This window comes from Schistocerca gregaria, unplaced genomic scaffold, assembly GCF_023897955.1.
Source record: "Schistocerca gregaria isolate iqSchGreg1 unplaced genomic scaffold, iqSchGreg1.2 ptg000615l, whole genome shotgun sequence".
NCBI lineage: Eukaryota > Metazoa > Arthropoda > Insecta > Orthoptera > Acrididae > Schistocerca > Schistocerca gregaria.
Genome location: NW_026062003.1, coordinates 323,077 through 342,834, shown reverse-complemented (window position 1 = coordinate 342,834; position 19,758 = coordinate 323,077). Strand labels below are relative to the sequence as shown.

General features: G+C 56.0%; 9 protein-coding genes and 1 long non-coding RNA gene across 10 annotated transcripts; 4 read left to right on the top strand and 6 right to left on the bottom strand.

The window, feature by feature from the left end:
• Nucleotides 1-6: 6 nt before the first annotated feature.
• Nucleotides 7-1,046, bottom strand: LOC126317014 (ras guanine nucleotide exchange factor K-like; the record flags this gene model as incomplete). Its single annotated transcript, XM_049993047.1, has 2 exons — nt 987-1,046; nt 7-925 (listed from the first exon to the last, which is right to left on the bottom strand). Coding segments are annotated over exons 1-2 (979 nt in total), but the record flags the coding sequence as incomplete, so codon positions are not given.
• LOC126317013 (putative protein TPRXL) lies at nt 970-1,912 on the bottom strand (the record flags this gene model as incomplete). The annotated part of the gene is made up of 1 exon (XM_049993046.1): nt 970-1,912. A coding segment is annotated over one exon (864 nt), but the record flags the coding sequence as incomplete, so codon positions are not given.
• A 1,843-nt stretch (nt 1,913-3,755) lies between these two features.
• Nucleotides 3,756-4,751, top strand: LOC126317012 (uncharacterized). Its single transcript, XM_049993045.1, has 2 exons — nt 3,756-3,777; nt 3,931-4,751. Exons 1-2 carry the CDS (start codon nt 3,756-3,758, stop codon nt 4,749-4,751), a joined length of 843 nt encoding a protein of 280 aa, XP_049849002.1.
• Nucleotides 4,752-6,487: 1,736 nt separating this feature from the next.
• On the top strand, nt 6,488-7,264 carry LOC126316988 (uncharacterized). The gene is made up of 2 exons (XM_049993024.1): nt 6,488-6,660; nt 6,794-7,264. Exons 1-2 carry the CDS (start codon nt 6,490-6,492, stop codon nt 7,199-7,201), a joined length of 579 nt encoding a protein of 192 aa, XP_049848981.1. The 5' UTR covers nt 6,488-6,489; the 3' UTR covers nt 7,202-7,264.
• Nucleotides 7,265-7,383: 119 nt separating this feature from the next.
• On the top strand, nt 7,384-7,920 carry LOC126316952 (40S ribosomal protein S15-like). Its single transcript, XM_049992986.1, has one exon. It carries the CDS (start codon nt 7,433-7,435, stop codon nt 7,886-7,888), a length of 456 nt encoding a protein of 151 aa, XP_049848943.1. The 5' UTR covers nt 7,384-7,432; the 3' UTR covers nt 7,889-7,920.
• An 82-nt stretch (nt 7,921-8,002) lies between these two features.
• Nucleotides 8,003-9,157, bottom strand: LOC126317010 (probable NADH dehydrogenase). The gene has a single exon (XM_049993044.1). It carries the CDS (start codon nt 9,155-9,157, stop codon nt 8,003-8,005), a length of 1,155 nt encoding a protein of 384 aa, XP_049849001.1.
• Nucleotides 9,158-11,845: 2,688 nt separating this feature from the next.
• Nucleotides 11,846-12,433, bottom strand: LOC126316905 (uncharacterized). The gene is made up of 5 exons (XR_007556335.1): nt 12,402-12,433; nt 12,212-12,259; nt 12,083-12,127; nt 11,968-12,015; nt 11,846-11,900 (listed from the first exon to the last, which is right to left on the bottom strand). It is a non-coding gene; the product is annotated as an uncharacterized LOC126316905 (long non-coding RNA).
• Nucleotides 12,434-12,471: 38 nt separating this feature from the next.
• LOC126316955 (CTP synthase-like) lies at nt 12,472-14,499 on the bottom strand. Its single transcript, XM_049992989.1, has 2 exons — nt 14,044-14,499; nt 12,472-13,936 (listed from the first exon to the last, which is right to left on the bottom strand). The coding sequence occupies exons 1-2, from the start codon at nt 14,395-14,397 to the stop codon at nt 12,545-12,547; spliced, it is 1,746 nt and encodes a 581-aa protein (XP_049848946.1). The 5' UTR covers nt 14,398-14,499; the 3' UTR covers nt 12,472-12,544.
• A 218-nt stretch (nt 14,500-14,717) lies between these two features.
• On the top strand, nt 14,718-15,705 carry LOC126317009 (uncharacterized). Its single transcript, XM_049993043.1, has one exon. The coding sequence runs from the start codon at nt 14,718-14,720 to the stop codon at nt 15,663-15,665; it is 948 nt and encodes a 315-aa protein (XP_049849000.1). The 3' UTR covers nt 15,666-15,705.
• Nucleotides 15,695-19,699, bottom strand: LOC126316951 (conserved oligomeric Golgi complex subunit 4-like). Its single transcript, XM_049992985.1, has 3 exons — nt 18,516-19,699; nt 18,073-18,427; nt 15,695-18,004 (listed from the first exon to the last, which is right to left on the bottom strand). The coding sequence occupies exons 2-3, from the start codon at nt 18,172-18,174 to the stop codon at nt 15,719-15,721; spliced, it is 2,388 nt and encodes a 795-aa protein (XP_049848942.1). The 5' UTR covers nt 18,175-18,427; nt 18,516-19,699; the 3' UTR covers nt 15,695-15,718.
• Between the last annotated feature and the right edge of the window lie 59 nt (nt 19,700-19,758).

The following is a 19,758-nucleotide window of genomic DNA, read 5'->3' as shown; positions in this document are numbered from 1 at the left end:
ACACACGCGAGACAGATAGTGCATACAACTGGTCCTCGTCGAGCAAGACGGTCTTCTCGATTATGGTGGAGGCGGGGACGTCGTTGACGACGAGAGAGACGACGCCTTTGAGCGGTGCGGTGGTGTATGCGAGAAATTCGGCTATTTGTTGGAAGGCCTGCCTTCGTTTGCTCCAGTTTATCAATCCGTTGATAACGTCTGGATTTCCGTCTTCGATGAAGATGAGGTCTTTGAGCAGGATTGTGATGCTCGGTATGCAGCTGGTGTTTTTGATCTTCTTGAGCGCGGTTCGGTAGTATTTGTAGGATCCCCTCATGTCCATTAGGAGTTCGAGGGTGGAGAGGGTTTGCATGGTCTGTCGGTCTATTTTTCCGATGGTTTTTTTGAGTCGTATGATGGCCATGTTGCTGATTCCGGAGAGGACGGCGTAGAGAAGGTGGTAGTTGCGGAGGGCCTTCAAGTAGGTGGCGACGTGGACGATTTTGGTGAAGGTTTTTCGGCGCAGTTCTTCGTTGAGTTCGGAGCAGATGGCGGAGGAGGCCCAGGTCGAGACGAAGTTGAACCTTTGAATGAGCTTGGTGACGTTGGGGGCGGTAGAGGGGGCGGAGGGTTTGATCCAAGCGCCGTTGAAGAGTTCGGTGGGTTTGATGGAGCAGTAGATGGGCCAGATGTCTAGAGTGAGTTGTTGGGCGATGTCTCGAGCGGAGAGGTCGATGAGTCGGGGGGGGTCTGTCGTTGGGCAGAGCGATGGTGATGCAGGTGACTGGGACGTGTTTGCAGGAGTTGGCGCGTTCTTTGCGGGATTTGTAGAGTTCGCTGAGGAGGAGTTGTTGCTGAGTGGAGTCGGGGATGGATTCGATCCAGCAGCAGAGTTTTTCGAGTTGCCACTCGCTGAGGGAGTGGTAGTCTTTGTCGAGCAGCTTGACTAGGAAGGTGCAGGTTTGGAGTTGGACGGAGGGGGCTAGATGGGATTGGTTGGGGGGGACGTTGTAGAGTTCGAAGAGTTTGTCGAGTAGTTGCGCGGGGGAGGCGAAGGAGTGGTACATGGTTAGGAAGGTGTTGACGAAGTCGCCGTCGGAGTCGTCGGCCTCGGTGACGAGTTGGACGAGTTTGTTGAGGGTTGCGAGGCTGAGGAGGGAGAGGTTGGGTTTGTTGTGGGAGTCGGAGACGGGTTTGGAGCAGCTGGTGCTGAGGAAGGAGTCTTGGCTGGGGGAGTGGTGGGAGAGGTTGTTGATGGAGGGGAGTTGTTTTGGTTTGGAGGAGAGTGAGTCTTGTTTGATGCGTTCGTCGGGGGAGTCGAATTGGACGTGGTCGTCGGTCCAGGGTTCGTCCCAGATGTTGAGGGAGTCGTGGCGGGGTTGGAATGGGGTGTGTTTGAGGAGGAGGAGGTCTCCGGAGCGGATGCCGAGTTCGAGTAGTTCGAGGTGGCGGCTGAGGAGGGCGTCGTCCTTGACGAGGTAGTAGAGGTGGTTTTGGAGGAGTTGGCCTTGGGAGCGCATTCTGCGGGTGGCGATGGAGGTGAGGGTGAAGACGCGTTCTTCGGGGCTGAGGAGAGTTTGGATGCGTTCGCCGTAGGGGAGGAGGATGGAGATTTGCATGGGTTTGATGGCGAGTCGGAGGAGTTGTCGTTTGGGGCTGAATCTGACGTCGCTGAGGCACTGGTCTTTTTGGAGGGAGAGGGAGTTGCGGTGGAGAGTGGGTGAGTCGAAGCCGACGAGGGTGTGTGTGGGTTGGGTGTCTTCGATGAGGAGGTCGTAGTGGTCGATGTTGTCGATGGCGTGAGGGAATTTGGAGGCGATGAAGCGGAGGAGGTCGTCTTTTTTGAGGGTGGAAGTTGAGGGTGACGTGGTAGGGTTTTTTGCGGATGAGGAGGGTGACGCCTTTGAGTTTGAGGACGAGGCGGAGGCGGGTGTTACCGGAGGAGAGTTCGTTGACGGTGAGTTGTTTTCTGAGGACGTCGACGAGTTTGCCGCTGTTAGGGAGGCAGACGAGCATGACGTTGGACTCGCGGAGGGTGAGGGGGAGGTTGGAGGAGGAGGAGGAGGAGGGTGAGGGGGGGGGAGGAGGGGAGTTGGGGGGAGGGGAGTGGGGGGAGTTGAGAGTTGGGGGGTTGGGAATTGAGTTGGGAGTTAGAGAGTTGTGAATTGGAGGGTTGTGAATTGGAGGGTTGGAATTTGGGGGGTTGTGAGTTGGAGGGTTGGGAATTGGATGGTTGGGAATTAGGGGGTTGGGAATTGGATGGTTGGGAATTAGGGGGTTGGGAATTGGATGGTTGGGAATTGGATGGTTGTGAGTTGGGGGGTTGGGAATTGGAGGGTTGGGAATTGGGGGGTTGGGAATTGGAGGGTTGGGAATTAGATGGTTGGGAATTAGATGGTTGGGAATTGGATGGTTGGGAATTGGATGGTTGGGAATTGGAGGGTTGTGAGTTGGAGGGTTGGGAATTGGAGGGTTGTGAGTTGGAGGGTTGGGAATTGGAGGGTTGGGAATTGGAGGGTTGTGAGTTAGGGAGTTTGTGTGTGCGTCGGAAGGAGCCGATTTGGAGGTGGAGGAGGGGGTGCGGGAGGAGGGGGGGTGGCGGGGGTGCCAGAGTGGGTGTGGGTCTGGGGAGGTGGGGAGGAGGTCGGAGCTGTCGACGGAGGAGGGAGTTCTGGAGGCGGATTTTTTGATGAGGAAGAGGAGGTGTTTTTCGCTGCTTTGGAAGTGGTTGGACTCGACGATGTAGTCGATGGCTTGTTGGACGGTCCAGTGCGGGTCGAGTTCGACGTGGATGGTTTTGTCGGAGGAGAAGCACTCGAGGAGGAATTTCCAGGGTTTTAGTTTGAGGGAGGCGACGAAGTCGCCGGGTTTTGAACATTTCGCGGATGTGGGAGATGTAGGTGTCGGGGGTCTTCGGCGAGGAGTCCGCGGAAGGTGTTGCCGAGGTTGGAGAGGAAGAAGAGGTTGCAGAGGCCGCGGTGGACGCGGTAGTAGCGCCTGGAGAGTCGTTGAGTGAGGGAGCCGACGGTGGTTTTGTCGGTGTACTGGATGGAGGAGAGTCCGAAGTCGTCGACGAAGAGTTTGAGGAGGTGGGTGGAGTGGTCGTCGTCGCGGGGGCGGGAGAGGGATTGGTGGGAGGCGGGAGCGGCGGTCGAAGAGGTCTTTTGGGGGGGAGTGGCGGAGGAATTTGTTGAGGAAGGTGTCGAAGGAGTTGTTGAAGAGTGGGGGGTTGGGGGAGGGGTGGGTGAGGGAGAGGTCGAAGTGAGGGGGGGTAGACGTGGTCGAGTGGGTGGGGGCGGAGGGTTTCGAGTTGGGGGAGGACGCGGTAGTTGAGGGCGGTGAAGATTTTGGTTTCTTCGAGGTTGGCGTGGGCTTGTTGGTTCCACTCGTGGATTTGGAGTTGGAGGTGTTGGTTTTGGACGGGTTTGAGGGAGTGGAGGCACTGGAGGAGTCCGAGTTCGTAGAAGGTTTTGGTGGCGGTGTAGCGGTGGAGGCAGTTGAGGTGGGACTCGCAGATTTTGGTGATGAGGCTGAGGGCGCAGGCCTTCATTTGGGCGAAGGAGTCGCGGTTGTCGCGGATGCGGAGGAGGTCGACGAGTGGGCGGTAGGGGTGAGAGTCGTGGTGGGAGAGGAGGAGGAGTGGTTCTTCGAGGAGTTGTGAGAAGGGGAACTGGATGTAGAGGGAGGTGAAGATTTGGAGGGTGTGGGAGAGGAGGGAGGGGTCGTAGGAGTTGAGGTAGAGGAGGAGGCAGGAGAGAGAGTCGTGGACGCGGAGGATGGAGAGGGCGCAGAGGGGGGGTGAGTTTGGAGAGGCATTTGATGATTTCGATTTCGCAGATTTGGTCTTGCCTGGTTTTGACGAGGAGGCGAGAGGATTGGCGGAGGATGGAGAGGAGTAGTTTGACGCCGCCGGAGTCGACGAACTGGTAGATCCAGGTGGGGTTGGCGCAGTCGATGAAGCAGTCGAGTCGGCGGATGATGGTGGTGCAGTTTTGGTGGTTTTTGGAGAGGGAGGGGACCCAGAGGGAGGGGTGGAGGAGTTGTTGGAGGAGGGGGTCGAGTTTGAGGTAGGTTTTGAGTTTGGAGTCTCTGGAGGAGGAGATGGGTCCGACGTAGCAGTAGAGGAGTCGGACGCAGGGGCCTTTGTAGATGTGGAGGAGTTCTATTTTTTTGGAGAGGGGGAGTTTGTTGAGGTCGTCGCGGAAGGGGGGGCTCCAGTCGCAGTGGGAGAGCATGTCTTGGTAGAAGGACATGAATTTGGCGGAGGGCCAGTGTTTGTGTTGTTGGTTGAGGAGTTGGAGGATGGTGGTGCAGTGGTTGGGTTCTTTGTAGGAGGAGAGTGTGGTTTTGAGGGGGGCGGAGGAGGGTGGTTTGCGGGGTTTGAGGGAGGGGAGGATGCGGAGGGGGGGTTTGGCGGGTTGGTCAGGGCGGGAGGAGAGAGGTGGGGAGGAGGGGGGGGAGCAGTGGTACCACTTGGTTTCTGGTCGGATCCAGGTTCTGAGGAGGTCGTAGAGGAGGTTGGGGTCTTGAAGGGAGGAGGGGGTGTATTGGGAGGAGATGTTTTGGAGGAGGTGTGGGTGTGGGTTGCGGGAGATGAGGAGGTAGTTGACGGTGCCGAGGAGGTGGATGAGTTGGGAGGTGGTGGGGTCGAGTGGGTTGAAGTTGAGGGTGCAGACGATGAGTTTGGAGGCGAATTCGGACTTGCGGAGGATTTTGGGGATGGTTTTGAAGTGGTTGGCGTGGAGCATGAGGACGCGGAGTTTTTTGAGTGAGATGAGTTGGTCGGAGAGGTTGGAGAGGAGGTTGAATTCGCAGCGGAGGGTGTGGAGTTGTTGGCAGAGGGAGAGTTTTTTTGGTGAGTTTGGAGAGTTTGTTTTCGTGGAGGTGGAGAGTGGTGAGTCGAGTGAGGTGTCGGATGGTGTGTGGGAGTTGGGTGAGTTGGTTGCCGTGGAGTTTGAGTTTGACGAGGTTGTGGAGGGAGGAGAGGAGGGAGGGGGGGAGGGAGGTGAGGTGGTTGTGGGAGAGGTCTAGGGGACTGGAGGTTGGTGAGTGCGGTGAGTGGGTGGAGGAAGGAGTTGTGGTCTTTGGGGACGGAGATGGAGGAGAGTTTGAGGGAGACGAGGTTGACGAGGTGTGGTGGAGTGGGTGGAGGGAGGAGAGTTGGTTGCCGCTGAGGGCGAGTTTTTTGAGTTGAAGGAGGCGGAAGAGGTGTTTGGGGAGCGCGGTGAGGGCGTTATGGGAGAGGTCTAGGGAGGAGAGGTTTTTTGAGGTTGAGGATGCTGGGCCAGCAGGTGTGGTAGAGTTGGTTATGGGAGAGGTTGAGGGTTTCTAGGGAGGAGCAGTGGTGTTCGAAGTCGGTGTAGAGGACTTTGAAGAGGTTGTTGGAGTGGTCGAGCGTGAGGAGGGATTTGGAGTGTAGGATGAGGGGGTGGGATGGCGGAGAGGGAGCAGTGGGTCATGATGAGCGTTTGGAGGGAGAGAGGAGGGTGCGTGAGGTTGGGGGTTGGTTTGTGGGGTGGGGGGGGTGGGGAGGATTTCGAAGTGTTCGAGTGAGTCGAGAGAGATGGAGGAGGCGAGGAGGAGTTGGAGGGTGGTTTGGTCGGCGACGAGGAGGTGAAGTTGGCAGTTGAGTTTTTGTTCGATTTCTTTTATGTATTGGAGGAGTGGTTTTTTTTTTTCGAAGCCATCATCGTAGACTCTGAGGGATGAGGAGGTGCCGGTGGGGTCGATTTCGAACATGGCGCGGTGGAGAGGTGTGCGTGTGGGGGGAGGTTGGGAGGGGAGGGGGGAGTTGGAGCGGACAGCAGTTTGGCAGGAGGGACTATGGTCCAGGGATTTGCGGGTTTACTAGATCAGCGGGGGACACATATGCATGTGCTCGTATGTGTTTGCGCGATGTGGGGTAGGTGTGTTATGGGGGGTGGTGGATGTGCCAAAATGCTTTATGCGGCGATATCCGATTTTTTTTTCGGAAAAATTGCGTACGGTGAGAGCGTGCGCGTTTGGCGAGTTGATGCGATCGCGGGGGGGAGCAGCGCGCGGGGGCGCGGTGGGCGTCGGGGGGGGGGGTGGGACTAGGAGAGGTGGTGCGAGGAGGTGGGGTGCGAGTTGCGTTGGCCTTGGTTGGAGAGGTGTTTTTTTTTTTTTCCCCACCTGCTTGCGCGTGTGCGTGTGCATGGCGGTGCTCAGGGGGGTTGGGCGCGACGCCGTCGCGAGTGTTGACCAGCAGTTGCGGAGCGAGGGGTTTTCGAAAACTTTTTTTTTTTTGATCTACCCGTCATCCGGAGTCCGAGTTCGAGCGTTTTTTTTTTTTGCGTCCGTCTGCGCGCGTACACATGGCGGTGCTCAGGGGGGTTGGGCGCGACGCCGTCGCGGGTGTTGACCAGCAGTTGTGGAGCGAGGGGTTTTCGAAAACTTTTTTTTTTTTTTTTTGATCTACCTGTCATCCGGAGTCCGAGTTCGAGTATTTTTTTTTTTTGCGTCTCAGGGTTTCGCGTATCTTCTCTGTACATGAACGAAGTGCTAGAGCCCGTGAGGTGCTGGCGTCCGGACGGCCCTCGCGGAGAAAGGGTCCACCTGGGCGTAAAGAGCTACCGGACTGTCGTCGAAGACCCCGTGTTCTCCGGGCCGGACTACGCCTTCGTGCTATTGATGCTCTGTCTGGGTCTCGCGTGCTACGAGGTACCTGGATTCGGTGTGCGAGAGGGAGGGTGATGCACGCGTGTGTGTATGTGTGTGCGTGTGTGTATGTGTGTGTGACAAGGTGTGCACGAGATTGACCTTCCCCCCCCCCCCACCACTGCGCGCATCGCAGCTGTTTAGAAGCCTCGCATCGTTGCAGGTCAGCGCGGCGCTGGTTGTGATTCGCGTGATCTTGAGGATGAGCGACCTCAAGGAGGAGTCGATTTCGATCTTTCAGGACTTGGGCATCGAGGTCCGAAAGGTGACGTTCGGAGGCGGCGAGCAGATACTGTTCGTGGAGCGATCCAAGATCAAGTCCGTGGTCATCAACGAGGCCGTGACCTGCAGCTCGGTGTTCCCGTATATCGCCGTCATTGTGTACGAAGAGGAAGAGATGGTGGCGGTGTTCGACTCGGTTCACGTCGAGTACAAGGTGATATCGAAGATATACAACGATATTCTGCGCTGTCGCAGGGCGGAGAGGCGGTCGAGGTTTTCGCGGAGGCCTTCTGGGATTCGCAGAGCGAAGTCCGTGGGCTAATAAGTGAGGTTGAGCTCTTTCTCGGTTGGTACTATCTTTTTTTTTTTTGTTTTCTAAAAAAAAAAAAAAAAAAAACCCTCCTCCCTAATATAAAACCTGAACGCCCATCTCGCCAATTTACCAATGAGACTTTTTTTTTTTTTTTTTTTTCTGGCTCTTTTTTAGCCCGACACGCCAGAGCAGCTCTTTATTTTTCGCCTGCACCCCTTCGTCTCGAAACCTCTCTTCCCGATGGCTGAGGCGCAACCAAAGGCCCCCGTTCCCCACAAGAGGACCTTCCGCAAGTACACCTATCGCGGGGTCGACCTCGCGGACCTCGTCAGCATGTCCCCCGAGGCGCTTCTGAAGCTCTATCCTGCTCGCGTGCGAAGGAAGTTCTCTCGAGGAACCAAGAAAAAGGAGGCCATCCTGATGCGCAAGCTCCGCAAGTCGAAGGTCGGCGTCAACCCGGATCTCGGAGAGCGCCCGCGCCGAGTCAAGACCCACCTGAGGAACGCCATCGTCACCCCGGAAATGGTCGGGTGCATCATCGGCGTCCACGACGGCAAGGACTTCACAAACGTGGAAATCAAGGCCGACATGATCGGGCACTACCTCGGCGAGTTCAGCATCACCTACCACCCTGTCTTGCACGGCCGACCCGGTATCGGCGCGACCCACTCCTCCCGCTTCATCCCCCTGAGATAAAAAATAAAAAGCGAAAATTTCAATGTCATCTCTTTCATGGGTAGATACACACACACACACACGCGCCTCTTTGCCTGAGAAAGGGCGCAACAAAATTTTTTTTTCTTTTTTCCGCTAAAAATTGACGTCGCGACCCCAAATCCACGTACGGAGCCACTCATACGGGATTTCGAGCCTGTTCTTCCAGCTCCTTATTTTCGAGAGGTAGACCGACCGCCAGATGACGAACTCCAGCCACCCGGCGCCCTTTAGCCACTCGGACTCCAGCACCGAGTTGGAGTTTCCGATGTAGCTCATCAGTCCAAGAGGCCTGTACACGAATCCGGTTGGCTTCTTCCCCGACTCGCTCGCCTCCAGCTCGCCGCTCAGCAGCTTCACGAGGTATTTCGCCTGCTGCTGGGCCACTTGCGCCGTCGGGGGGTGGTTCATGTTCTCGATTTGCGCGCAGTCTCCTAGAGCGTACACGTCTCGGTGAGATTTCAGTCTCAGCGTATCGTCCACCAGAATGCGTCCAGAGCGAGATTTTTCGACATTCAGTTCCTTCACCAGCTTTCTCGGGCCTACTCCCGTGCTCCACACGATTAGTTTGCTTTCCAACTGGGTCCCGTCGTCCAGCAGCACCCGGTTCGGCTTGACCTCCCGGACCTTCGAGTGAAGCCGCATGTCGATCCCTTGGCGCTTCAGGTTGACCATCGCCTTCCTCACCTGGTTCGCCTGAAATGCCGGCAGAATCTTGTCCCCTGCCTCCAACAGGGTGATCTTGATGTCGTTCGCGCTGATGTTCGGATAGTAGCGAGCGATGTCATTCCAAAAAAAATCGCTCAACTCCGCCGCGAACTCGACGCCCGTGGGACCCCCGCCCACCACGATGAAATGCAGCGCCATCCGACGCTCCTCGACCGAAATCCCCGGCAGACTCGCCCACTCCAACACGCGCACTATCTGCTCCCTTATCATGCACGCGTCGCTCACCTCCTTCAAAAAGTATATGTTCTCCGAGTTCGCTCCCGGAATGTCGAACACGTTGCAGTCCGCGCCCACGCCTATCACCAACTTGTCGTACCCCACCTCGAACTTGTGCTTCGCGCCCCTCCAGTCCACGCAAGACACCTCCTTCCTCTCGAAGTCTATCGCGTCGGCGCACGCGCGGTAAAACTTCACGTTCGGCAGCGACCTCACCGAGTCCACGATGCTGCGAAAGTCCAGCACGCCCGTCGTCGTCGACGCCAACAGCGGCGTGAACACAAAGTGATTCCTCGGACTAACCATGCACACCTCATACCTCGGCAGCTTGTTCAGCTTCGACGCCAAGTGAAACGACGACCACCCGGACCCCAGTATCAACAACCTCTCCCTCCTCGCCCCCGCCACCTCCGCGTATCCCCGCCCTCCAACTGGCAGCCACTCGCACCTTCGAACTCGGACTTTTTTTTTTTTTTTTTTTTCAGCGCAAAAAAAAAAATATCGTCAGTACACCGCCCTCCAACCCCCTCAAACTCCCCCCCCGCCCCCGCTCCCAAAGCACGGCCGCCGCAAACCGCCCCTACCTGCTCTCAACGCCAACATGCTCACTACCGCTCGCTCCGATGCCACCGCGAAAAAACAATGAAACTTTTATTCTTTTCAACTCTGATTTCTCGAAAAAAATTGTACCTTCTCGCTCGCCCCTCCCCCGCGCTCGCCCGCGCTCACCCGCGCTCACCCGCGCCGCCGCAACATCTCCCATATCCGCGGAAAGTGCTCCCGCCCGTACTCCTCCGCCCTCCCCGCTCGCGCCCTCTGCTCCTCTGTCAGGCCCCCCTCCGACTCCTTCCGCCACACCCAGATCGGCCGCGGCCTCTGCGCCGCGCCTATCGACGCAATCACCCCCTCGTACACCGAGCACGCCAGCCGGCTCTGCACGAACAAGTTCATCGGCTCGCAACACCTCGACTCGTGTATGTCGACCAGGTGTACCGCCAGGTGCCCCCCGGCCTCTAGCACCCCCCACGCCTTCTCGATCGACGCGAACAGGAACGCCACACACCACTTCTCGAACCTCGGGTACTCCACCACCGACTGCCCCTCTTCTTCCGCGTATATCTCAAAGTCGAAATACGGCGGACTCGTGAACACCAAGTCCGCCGAAAACCCGCTCGGCAGCTCCACTCGCTCGAACGGCTCGTACAACACTCGGTACGCTCCCGACTCCCGCGCTTCCTCGCTCGCGAACCTCCTGATTATCTCGTCGTGACCCTCCTTCAACCTCAGATTCGGGTCCACCCCCAAGTACCTCTCCACGCACCCCGTCCCAATCGCGCCTATCAGGCGGTCTCCCCACCCAGCGCTGAAGTCCAGCACCCTGCTGCCCCCCAGATGCTCTATCACCGCCTTCGTCAGCGTCGGCTTGAACAACGTGCACTCCCTCGCCCTCTTGTACACCTCCTCCCTCATCTCCCACGTGTTCAGCGGCCTCCCCTCCCTCAGCAAACACTGTACCACATTCCTGTGGTTCCTCTTCATCCTCCACCACTCCAACGGACAAACCCGACAATTCCGCCTCCTCGCCATCAACCTCGCCTTCTCCTGAAAGTAGTCCGTCAATATGTCCACCTTCGCGTAATCCTCCTCTCTCGACTTCACCACCAACCACCTCGCCCCCCCGCCGCACTTCCCCTCGTACTCCAACCGGAAAAACGAGCCACTCGCGAACCTCACCTCCGGCAACTCAAACCTCTCACACACCACCTGCGCCCGGTACTCTCGCAAATTCTCAAACAACCTCTCCGGACTCTCTATAAAATGCGCCTTGTACGGAAAACCCACCTCCTCCTGCGCTATCAACCAAGAAACCGCCTCCACCAACCTCTGCGCCCCAAACACCCTGCAGTTCTCCCCCACCTCCTCTCTCGACATGTTCAGCTGACGCGTCACCGGGTCCACGTGCGAACTCACCCTGTACCTCAGCAACGCCCCCTCCACCCCCCTCCTCATCCTGTACCACCTCTCCTCACTCCCCACTTCACGCTCCTCCCTCACCCACTCCTCGTACAACCCCAACACCTCTCTCGCCGCCTCTCGCAACTCCCCCACCCGCTCCCCCACCTCCTCCACCCCCTCCTCCAACTCTCTCACCACCGACCCAACCCTCTCGCCACCCCTCTCCACCAACTCCCTCATCCTCTCGTATATCACCCCCACCCTCCCTCCTCCCTCGCCCCTCTCGCCTCGCTCGCACACCTCATACAACGACCCGTACATCTCGCTCAACGCCCGCACCGCGTTCGCCGCCCTCTCCCTCCTCTCGCCCACACCCCCGTACCCCTCCACCTCCAACCATCCCCACCGCGCCTCCTCTCTTCTCAACGCTCCCCGTCAGTCTCCTCCTTCCCCGCACACTAGTCAACACGCACACTAGTCAACACACACACCATCCAACCAACCACGCACACCATCCTACACACACACCACGCTACACGCACACCACCCTACACACACCATCCTACACACACACCACCCTACACGCATACTATCCTACACACACACCACCCTACACACACCCCATCCTACACACACACCACCCTACACGCATACTATCCTACACACACACCACCCTACACACACCCCATCCTACACACACCCCATCCTACACACACACCACCCTACACGCATACTATCCTACACACACACCACCCTACACACACCCCATCCTACACACACACCACCCTACACACACACCACCCTACACACACCCCATCCTACACACACCCCATCCTACACACACCCCATCCTACACGCATACTATCTAACACACACCCCACCCTACACGCATACTATCCTACACACACCCCATCCTACACACACCCCATCCTACGCGCACACCATCCTACACACACCCCATCCAACCAACCACGCACACCATCCAACCACGCACACCATCCAACCACGCACACCATCCAACCAACCACGCACACCATCCAACTACACACACACGTACTCCTCCAACCTCGACCTCTTCCTCAACGCCTCCTCTCTTCGCAACGCACCCCGTCAGTTCTCCTCCTTCCCCGCACACTGGCCAACCAACCCCCCACACGTACCCATCCGACCTCTCCTCCAACCTCGACCTCTTCTTCGACGCCTCCTCTCTTCGCAACGCTCCCCGTCAGTTCTCCTCCTTCCCCGCACACTAGCCAACCAACTCCCCACACGTACTCCTCCAACCGCCCCCCCAAACTCCCTCTCTTCAACGCCTCCGCGCTTCACCGCGCTCCCCGTCAGTCTCTCTCTTCTCAACTCTCGCCAACCAACCCCCCCCGCGCTCTCACCAAACCCCGCACGTACTCGTCCGACCGCTCCGTCAATCCTCGCCTCTTCAACGCTCCCGCTCTTCTGGACCCGCTCCGTCAGTCCTCTCCCTCTTCTCAACACACACCGCCCCCCCTCCCCCCCGCTCTCCGCCCCGCGCCTGCCCCTCACCTCTCAACACACACCCACCACACAAAAACCAACCCACACACACACACACACGTACTCATCCGAGCACTCCGCCGGACTCCCTTGTCCCATCATTTACACCAAAACAATAAACGCCCCCCCCCTCTCTTTTTTTTTTCCACCCTTTTTTTTTTCCACTCTTTTTTTTTCTCTCTCTCTCTCTTTTTTTTTATCCACCTTTCACTCCTTGGCCTCCCCCCAAACCTCTCCCAACCTGTTCGACGCCGCCATCATCAACCCGTAAAACAACGGCGACGGCCTGTTCGGTCTGCTCAAAAACTCTGGGTGGTACTGCACCCCCACGTAAAACTTGTGTCCTGGAATCTCCACCATCTCCTGCCTCTCTCCCGTCTCGTCCTGTCCCACGAAATCCATCCCCCCCCTCGACAACGCCTCCGTAAACTTCAAATTCACCTCATACCTGTGCCGGTGCCTCTCGTCCACCCAATCCAACTCCCCTCCAAAACACCTCCTGTACAAACTATATATCAAACTCCTCTTGTTCCTGAAATACGTCCTCCTCTTCCCAAGCCTCATCGTCCCCCCCATCTGCACCTTCGAAATCTCCGGCATGAAAACAATCACCGGGTGCTCTATGTTCTGCGCAAACTCCTCCGAATTCGCGTCCTCCCACCCCAACACCGACCTCGCGTACTCTATCACCGACACCTGCATCCCCAAACATATCCCCAAGTACGGCTTGTTCGACTCCCTCGCATACCTCGCCGCCAGCACCTTCCCCTCTATCCCTCGGTCCCCAAACCCACCGGGCACTATTATCGCGTCCGCCCCCCTCACCAACCCCCAATACCTCTCGTAACTCGCGCTCTCCGCCGACTCGAGCTCCGACGCCTCCACGTAATCCACCTCCACCCTCAACTTCAACCAGTAGCACGCGTGCTTCAACGCCCTGCACACCGATATGTACGCGTCCTCCAACTCCGTGTACTTCCCCACCATCGCCACCCTCACCACCAAATCGGACCTCCCCGACAACCTGTCCACCGTGTCCGCCAACTCAATCCACTGGTCGAAGTCCACCGCCTTCCTCATCGGTATGTTCAAGTACCTGTGCAGCAACGTGAATATCCTCTGGTCGTACAACAACTGCGGTATCCGGTACAAGTTTGACACGTCATGCAAACCCAACACCGACTCATAACTCACGTGACAAAAATTCGAAATCTTCAACCTCGCCTCGGCGTTCATCGGCTTCGTGCTCCGGCACAATATTATGTCGGGCGACAACCCAAGCGCCCTCAACTGCTGCACCGACTGCTGCGTGGGCTTCGTCTTCTGCTCTCCCGCCGTCCCTATCACCGGCACCAGCGACACGTGTATCACGCACAAATTCGAACGCCCAACTCGAAACTGAAACTGCCTCATCGCCTCTATAAACGGCATCGACTCAATGTCCCCCACCGTCCCCCCCAACTCAATCAAACATATCTCCGGATCCGCCTCCATCTCCGGCAACCGCTGCCGAGACACCCGCAATATCCAGTCCTGAATCTCGTTGCAAATGTGCGGCACCACCTGCACCGTCTTCCCCAAGTACAGCCCCTTTCTCTCCTAAACAACTCCGGCAACACACACACTGTGAATCTTCACACACACCCATACACACACACCCCCTCGCACGCACGCACACACACCCCCTCGCCGCCCCGCGCAAGTACCTTCTTAATCACGATGTCGTATATCTTCCCCGTCGTAATGTTGTTGTCCCGGTTCAACTGCACGTCCAAAAACCTCTCGTAGTTCCCCAGATCCAAATCGACCTCCGTCCCGTCGTTCAGCACGAACACCTCGCCGTGCTCGAACGGACTCATCGTCCCTGCGTCGATGTTCAAATAAGGGTCTATCTTGATCGCCGTCACGCTGAAGTTGTGAGACCGAAAAAGACGACCAATGGAACTCGCAATCGTCCCCTTTCCAAGTCCCGACAGCACTCCCCCAATCAATAAAATGTACTTGCATCCGCTCTCGCTCCCAGCCTCCACATCCTCTCGAACTTCCAGACTGTTTTCCATCCCGCTTTTCTCGGACAAATGGCGCCTCTAACTCAATCAAGTTCAAACACTCTTTTGCGCAACCTCGGCCCATACACGGCGTTTCTCACCATTTTTCGAACAACTTCCTCGGCAAACTCTCTCTCCCGGCCGCGCCCCAACCCCCTTCAACAACTCACCCGCCCCCTCTCCCACCCCCCCCTCTCTCCAACCGCTCCCCCCGCAACCCCCCCCGCCCCACCCTCCCCTCTCCCCCCTTCACCTTTTTTTTTCTCGCGCACCTCCCTCATTGCACCCTTCACTCCTCCCGCGATCAACCCTCTCTCTCCGCGCCACCCACCATGAACCACAAAATCTTCAAGTCCATCATCCTCAGAACCCCCACCGTGCCCCGCTCCTTCCCCCCTCGCGGCCTCCTCGCACTCGCCGCCGTCGCCGTCCCCCTCGCCATCTACGGCTACAACGGCATCTGCAACGGTACGCACCACCCCCCCCTCTCCGCCCCCGACCCCCGACCCCCGCTCACCCCCGCCACAGTCGAGGGCGGCCACCGAGTCATCATCTTCAACAAAATCTTCGGCGTCCGAGAAAAAATCTTCGAGGAAGGAACCATCTGGCGATGGCCCGTCCTCGAGCAAACCATCGACTACGACATCCGTATGCGCCCCAGGTCCATAGGCTCCCTCACCGGATCTAAAGACCTCCAAATGGTCAAAATCACCCTTCGAGTCCTCTATCGCCCGGACCCTTCCAAACTCCCCACCATCTTCCGCACCCTCGGCACCGACTTCGACGAACGCGTCCTCCCCTCCATCGTCAACGAAGTCAGCAAAAGCGTCGTCGCCCAGTACAACGCCTCCCAACTCATCGTTCAGCGCGAAATCGTCTCGCGCACCATCCGCGAACGACTCACCGACCGCGCCAAGGACTTCAACCTCCTCCTCGGCGACGTCTCCATCACCCACCTCAGCTTCGGAAAGGAATACAGCAACGCCGTCGAGTCCAAACAAGTCGCTCAACAAGAAGCCGAACGTGCCAAATTCATCGTCGAAAAAGCAGAACAGGAAAAACTCAGCGCCATCATCCGAGCCACCGGCGAAGCAAAAGCCGCCCAACTCATCGGAGAAGCCATCCAATCTAACCCCAACTTCCTAACCCTCAGAAAATACGACACCTCCAGAGAAATCGCCAAACTTGTCTCAAACTCTCAAAACAAGGCCCTCCTCTCCGCCGACATCCTTCTCCTCAACACACTCGGAGAACCCACTCGTCGTACCGAACACCAATAAAACACCTCCCCGTCCGGAACACCCCTCTCTTCTCTCTCTAAGCAAACCCCTCTCTACATCAACACCCCGTCTCTCCTCCACCCCACCAACTCCAACCTCGTCGCCTCCTCGTGCGAAGCTCCTATCCTCAACGCCAAAACCCTCTTAATCTCGCTCAGCGACAACCTCATCCGCGACCTCGTGTCCACCTCCTCCCTGTTCCACATCTCCACAATCTCCTCCACCTGCTCCAACGTCAACAAGAACGTTATGTCGTAAATCCTCCCAAACTTGCCCTTCGTGCACTCCTGAGACTGCTGCGCGAAGTACGTCTCCACCGCCCTCATGTCTCGGTCGAGCTGCTCCGCACCCAACAAATTGTACCCCTTCTTCATAATCATGCCCTCCAACATCTCCGTCACCTTGCTCACCACCAACGAGAGAAAGACCTCCCTGTTCTCCCTGCACAGCCTCTCCCTCAAAGGAACCACCAACTGGTCCAAACTGTGCGTCAACGTCTCCACCCACGACGCCTGACCCTCCGCCTGCTGTCCGTCCATCACAATGAAGTTGGCCCGATCAAACCCCTCCAACATGCCCGCTATCTTGTGACTCAGCGGGCGCATCAACCACTTCATCTGCACCTCCAGCTGCCTCCTAATCTTCCCCTCCACCGCGACCAACTCCTCGCAGCAAACCATCACCTTGTCCAACTCCTGAGACCCCCTGCCAAAGACCCCCTCACACGGCTCCTCAATGCTCCTCTTCAACTCCACCACGTACCTCGCACTCTGCGCAATCGTGTTCATCGAAATCAGCACGTTCCTTATAGGTATGCTCCTCATCGCCGCGCTCTGACCCCCCTGACCTGTCCCGGGCGCGCTCGACGACGCGGGTGCCAAGTAACTAATCTCCTCCAACGCCGTCAAAAAGCCACCGTCCAACTCCGCCACCACCAAATTCGTCACCGCGCACAATATGTTGACGCTCAACGTCGCCCCCGCTCGGCCCATACACTCCTTCAACAAAAAAAACACATTGTCGGCCATCGTCGACACCTGGCACAAATCCTCAACCAATATCACGCCACTCTGCTCCACCACCATGCCCATCACCTCCTTCAGGTGGTAATGCTCGAACAAAACGTAGCACTCGGCCAGCTCCGACACCCAGTAGAGCAAACTCTCAGACCCGTCAAAGTTCGCTTTTTTCGCCAATTCATCTATCTGTACCCGCTCTCTTCTCAGTCCCTCCGCCCCCCCCCACCCAGCAGCAGACCGCCGCGGCGCGGGACCATCAGGACCCCCCTCCTTCACCGACTCCGCTCGCCTCAACGCCTCCTCCACGTCACCCCTAGCCTGCTCCACACTCGACTTCAAAAACCGACTGTGCCTCTCAAAACTCTGCAACACAACGACCAAATACTCCACTAGCGAAAACAGCTGCGACGACAAGCTCGAGTCGCTCTCCGCGCTCTCGCCATCCACCGCAAACTTGCCGCTCACCACCTTCTGCTTCATCGCCAGCACACCGGCGCTCTCCACAAACCTCTGCAACAACTCAAGAGCGTATTTGGCCACAATCGGCTCCAAAGAAACCAACACCCTCACATACCCGCCAAAACCAAGCGCTCGGCTCAAAAAATCCCTCTGTCGCCTGACCTGTCGGTGGAGCCTCTTGAAAAACAGATCAATAGATATCGCATAAGAATAGGCCTCGTTCAAAACCTCGCCCGGGTGGCTCGCCTGCCAACTCTCTATCTCAGAAATGGTACTCGCCACGTCCACCTGGGCAGCAACGTGGTCGCAAAGCTTCTCAATCGCCCTCTCAGGCTTCTCAACGAGCCCAAACAACCGCGTGTAGCGCTCAACAGACGACAAATCACCCGCTCTAATGGCCCGCGTGAGCTCGCCATCTATCCTGCGCAGAAGTTCCGTCTGAACCTGGTCCATCGTCTGTCTAGAACGCTCATCAATCGCACTTTCTTCATATCGCAGATACTTCGAAAATTCATCTGCCGTCCTCTCTTCGTCTTGCTGCTTCAAAAAAAATTGGGCGTTTTCAACGCACTTCGCAACTTCAATAACCTGAGTCATGCGCTTCAACGCATGACACACTCGCTCTCTAATAGAACTTAGCTGCTGCACTCTGGCGCTCAGAAACGCGGCAAGTTCTGACGCCCTAACCAACGCGTTCTCTGCGTTTTCTAGCTCCAACGACAAAGAGGGTAGTTGACTAGGCAAAAAAGTCCGAACTACCTCCTGGTACTCATTCCTCACTTCCCTCGATAAGTCCTCTGCCAAGCGCACGTCTATCTCCCTCTCCGCCTCTTCAACCTTACTCAGGTACTCGTGAACGTCCTATTTTTGACATCAAGGAAGAGTAACAGGGTCGAGCCTTCGGATGAAAAAACATTCGCAACACATACTTCAATTGTCGAAACAGACCTCAGTTCTCGAACGCTGATCATCTTCGGAAAAACGGCTGCATTGCCCTCTTCTGAGCAAGAACGTGACACAAACGAAGTCATCGGGTGAGAAGAAATACTCGGCTCGGAAAATACTAGTCTATAGAGCAAATCACACTATGGTCTAAATTGTATACACGGAGTTTATTTACCACAAAAAAAAAAACCTGTCACGCAGTCGAGTCTGGTAGATAGGGCCCAAATTCGCACAAAATGTATTGTGGATGATGCGGGTTGAGGTAGGACTGCAGTATAAAACCTTCCGGCTTCACTTAGGCACTACATTCACTTCTTCAAGCTTGATATGACGTTTGACCTATTCGGTGAAAAGAAAGTGTGAGGGACAGAGCTTGGCCGACCACCGAGACCCCGACTGAGGCCGGTCTTGAAAAACTGTAACCTACCAGATTGATCTGACCGCGAATTGGACGGATGTTCTTATGAATCACCGATTGGTGCATTTTTCTCAAACCGAGAGACTTCAATGTGGCTCTGATGTGCTCGGGCTTGTGTATAGCACTTCTTACCAGCGTCAGCTTGACGAGAAGAGGTTGTGGAAGATCGATCTTCGAAGCAATTTTCGCTGCAATAGTAATCATCGTGGTCGGGCAATTTTTTCGCAAACACCAAGAGACACGCTACAACAAGAAATGACATACATAATACAAAGTTACACGCGACCGAAAAAATCCGTTATGAACCATCAAAATTTTACTACTTACCAACGAGTCGTCCCCTCTTATTACCAGAGCTATAAACCATCAATTTGTTAATCAAGAATCACGCAAGACGAAAAAGCCTCGTTGATCTAAGTTTATACTGATTTAGCTAATTCGGTGGTTTGTCACGATCAAACTGTGCTTGTTAATCGAATTCAAGCACTTCACCTTCCTTACCTTGGTACTTGCGCGAATCCCAACCATATAATCCTGAAGATTAAGCTGCTGGTACCACGCTATACAGCGGCTGCGTAAGAGGTTTTTTTTAAAAATAGAACTCGTTGTACCCGAGATATTGTCATGTTTAGATCTTTCTGAAGCAGGCCTTCCCGCTTTCAGACCCGTGCAAAAACATCCCTTACGGGTTCTGACAAATGACTAACCGTAGATGAACCGCGAGGTGCATTTCTGAAACCACTCCTAACCACACTAACACAGGCCAAGATCGCAATCCACATCCCGCTAGTATATCTCTCACCTGGACACCTGTGGACAGAATTTCATTACTATTGCACCGTCCACACTCCTGGCATCCTGGTTCATTCAACATCGTGCCTGCGAGATTTTTTGGTAAAATTATTCAACGCAGCGAGAATGAATAAAACAGGAAAGCGATTTCACAGACAATACGCCCACTGTAGCTAATATTAGTACTATGGGCTAAGCATAAAGGCTGTCCGATAGGTTGCTAGCACACGAGTTTACAGTTGGCTCTCTCTGACTATGGAAGAAATATTAATCTCCAACGTCCGTTATGACAGAGTAACTGAACAATTTGTTATAATAACACTAGCCATTTACCTGATATACAATCATCTATATATAGATGAACTATTAAATGGCCTTCCTGTGATGTCAAATTAGCCCAAGCATGGACATATATAATAACGCTGTGTTATAACTTTACTATACTATCGAAAAATTTCCT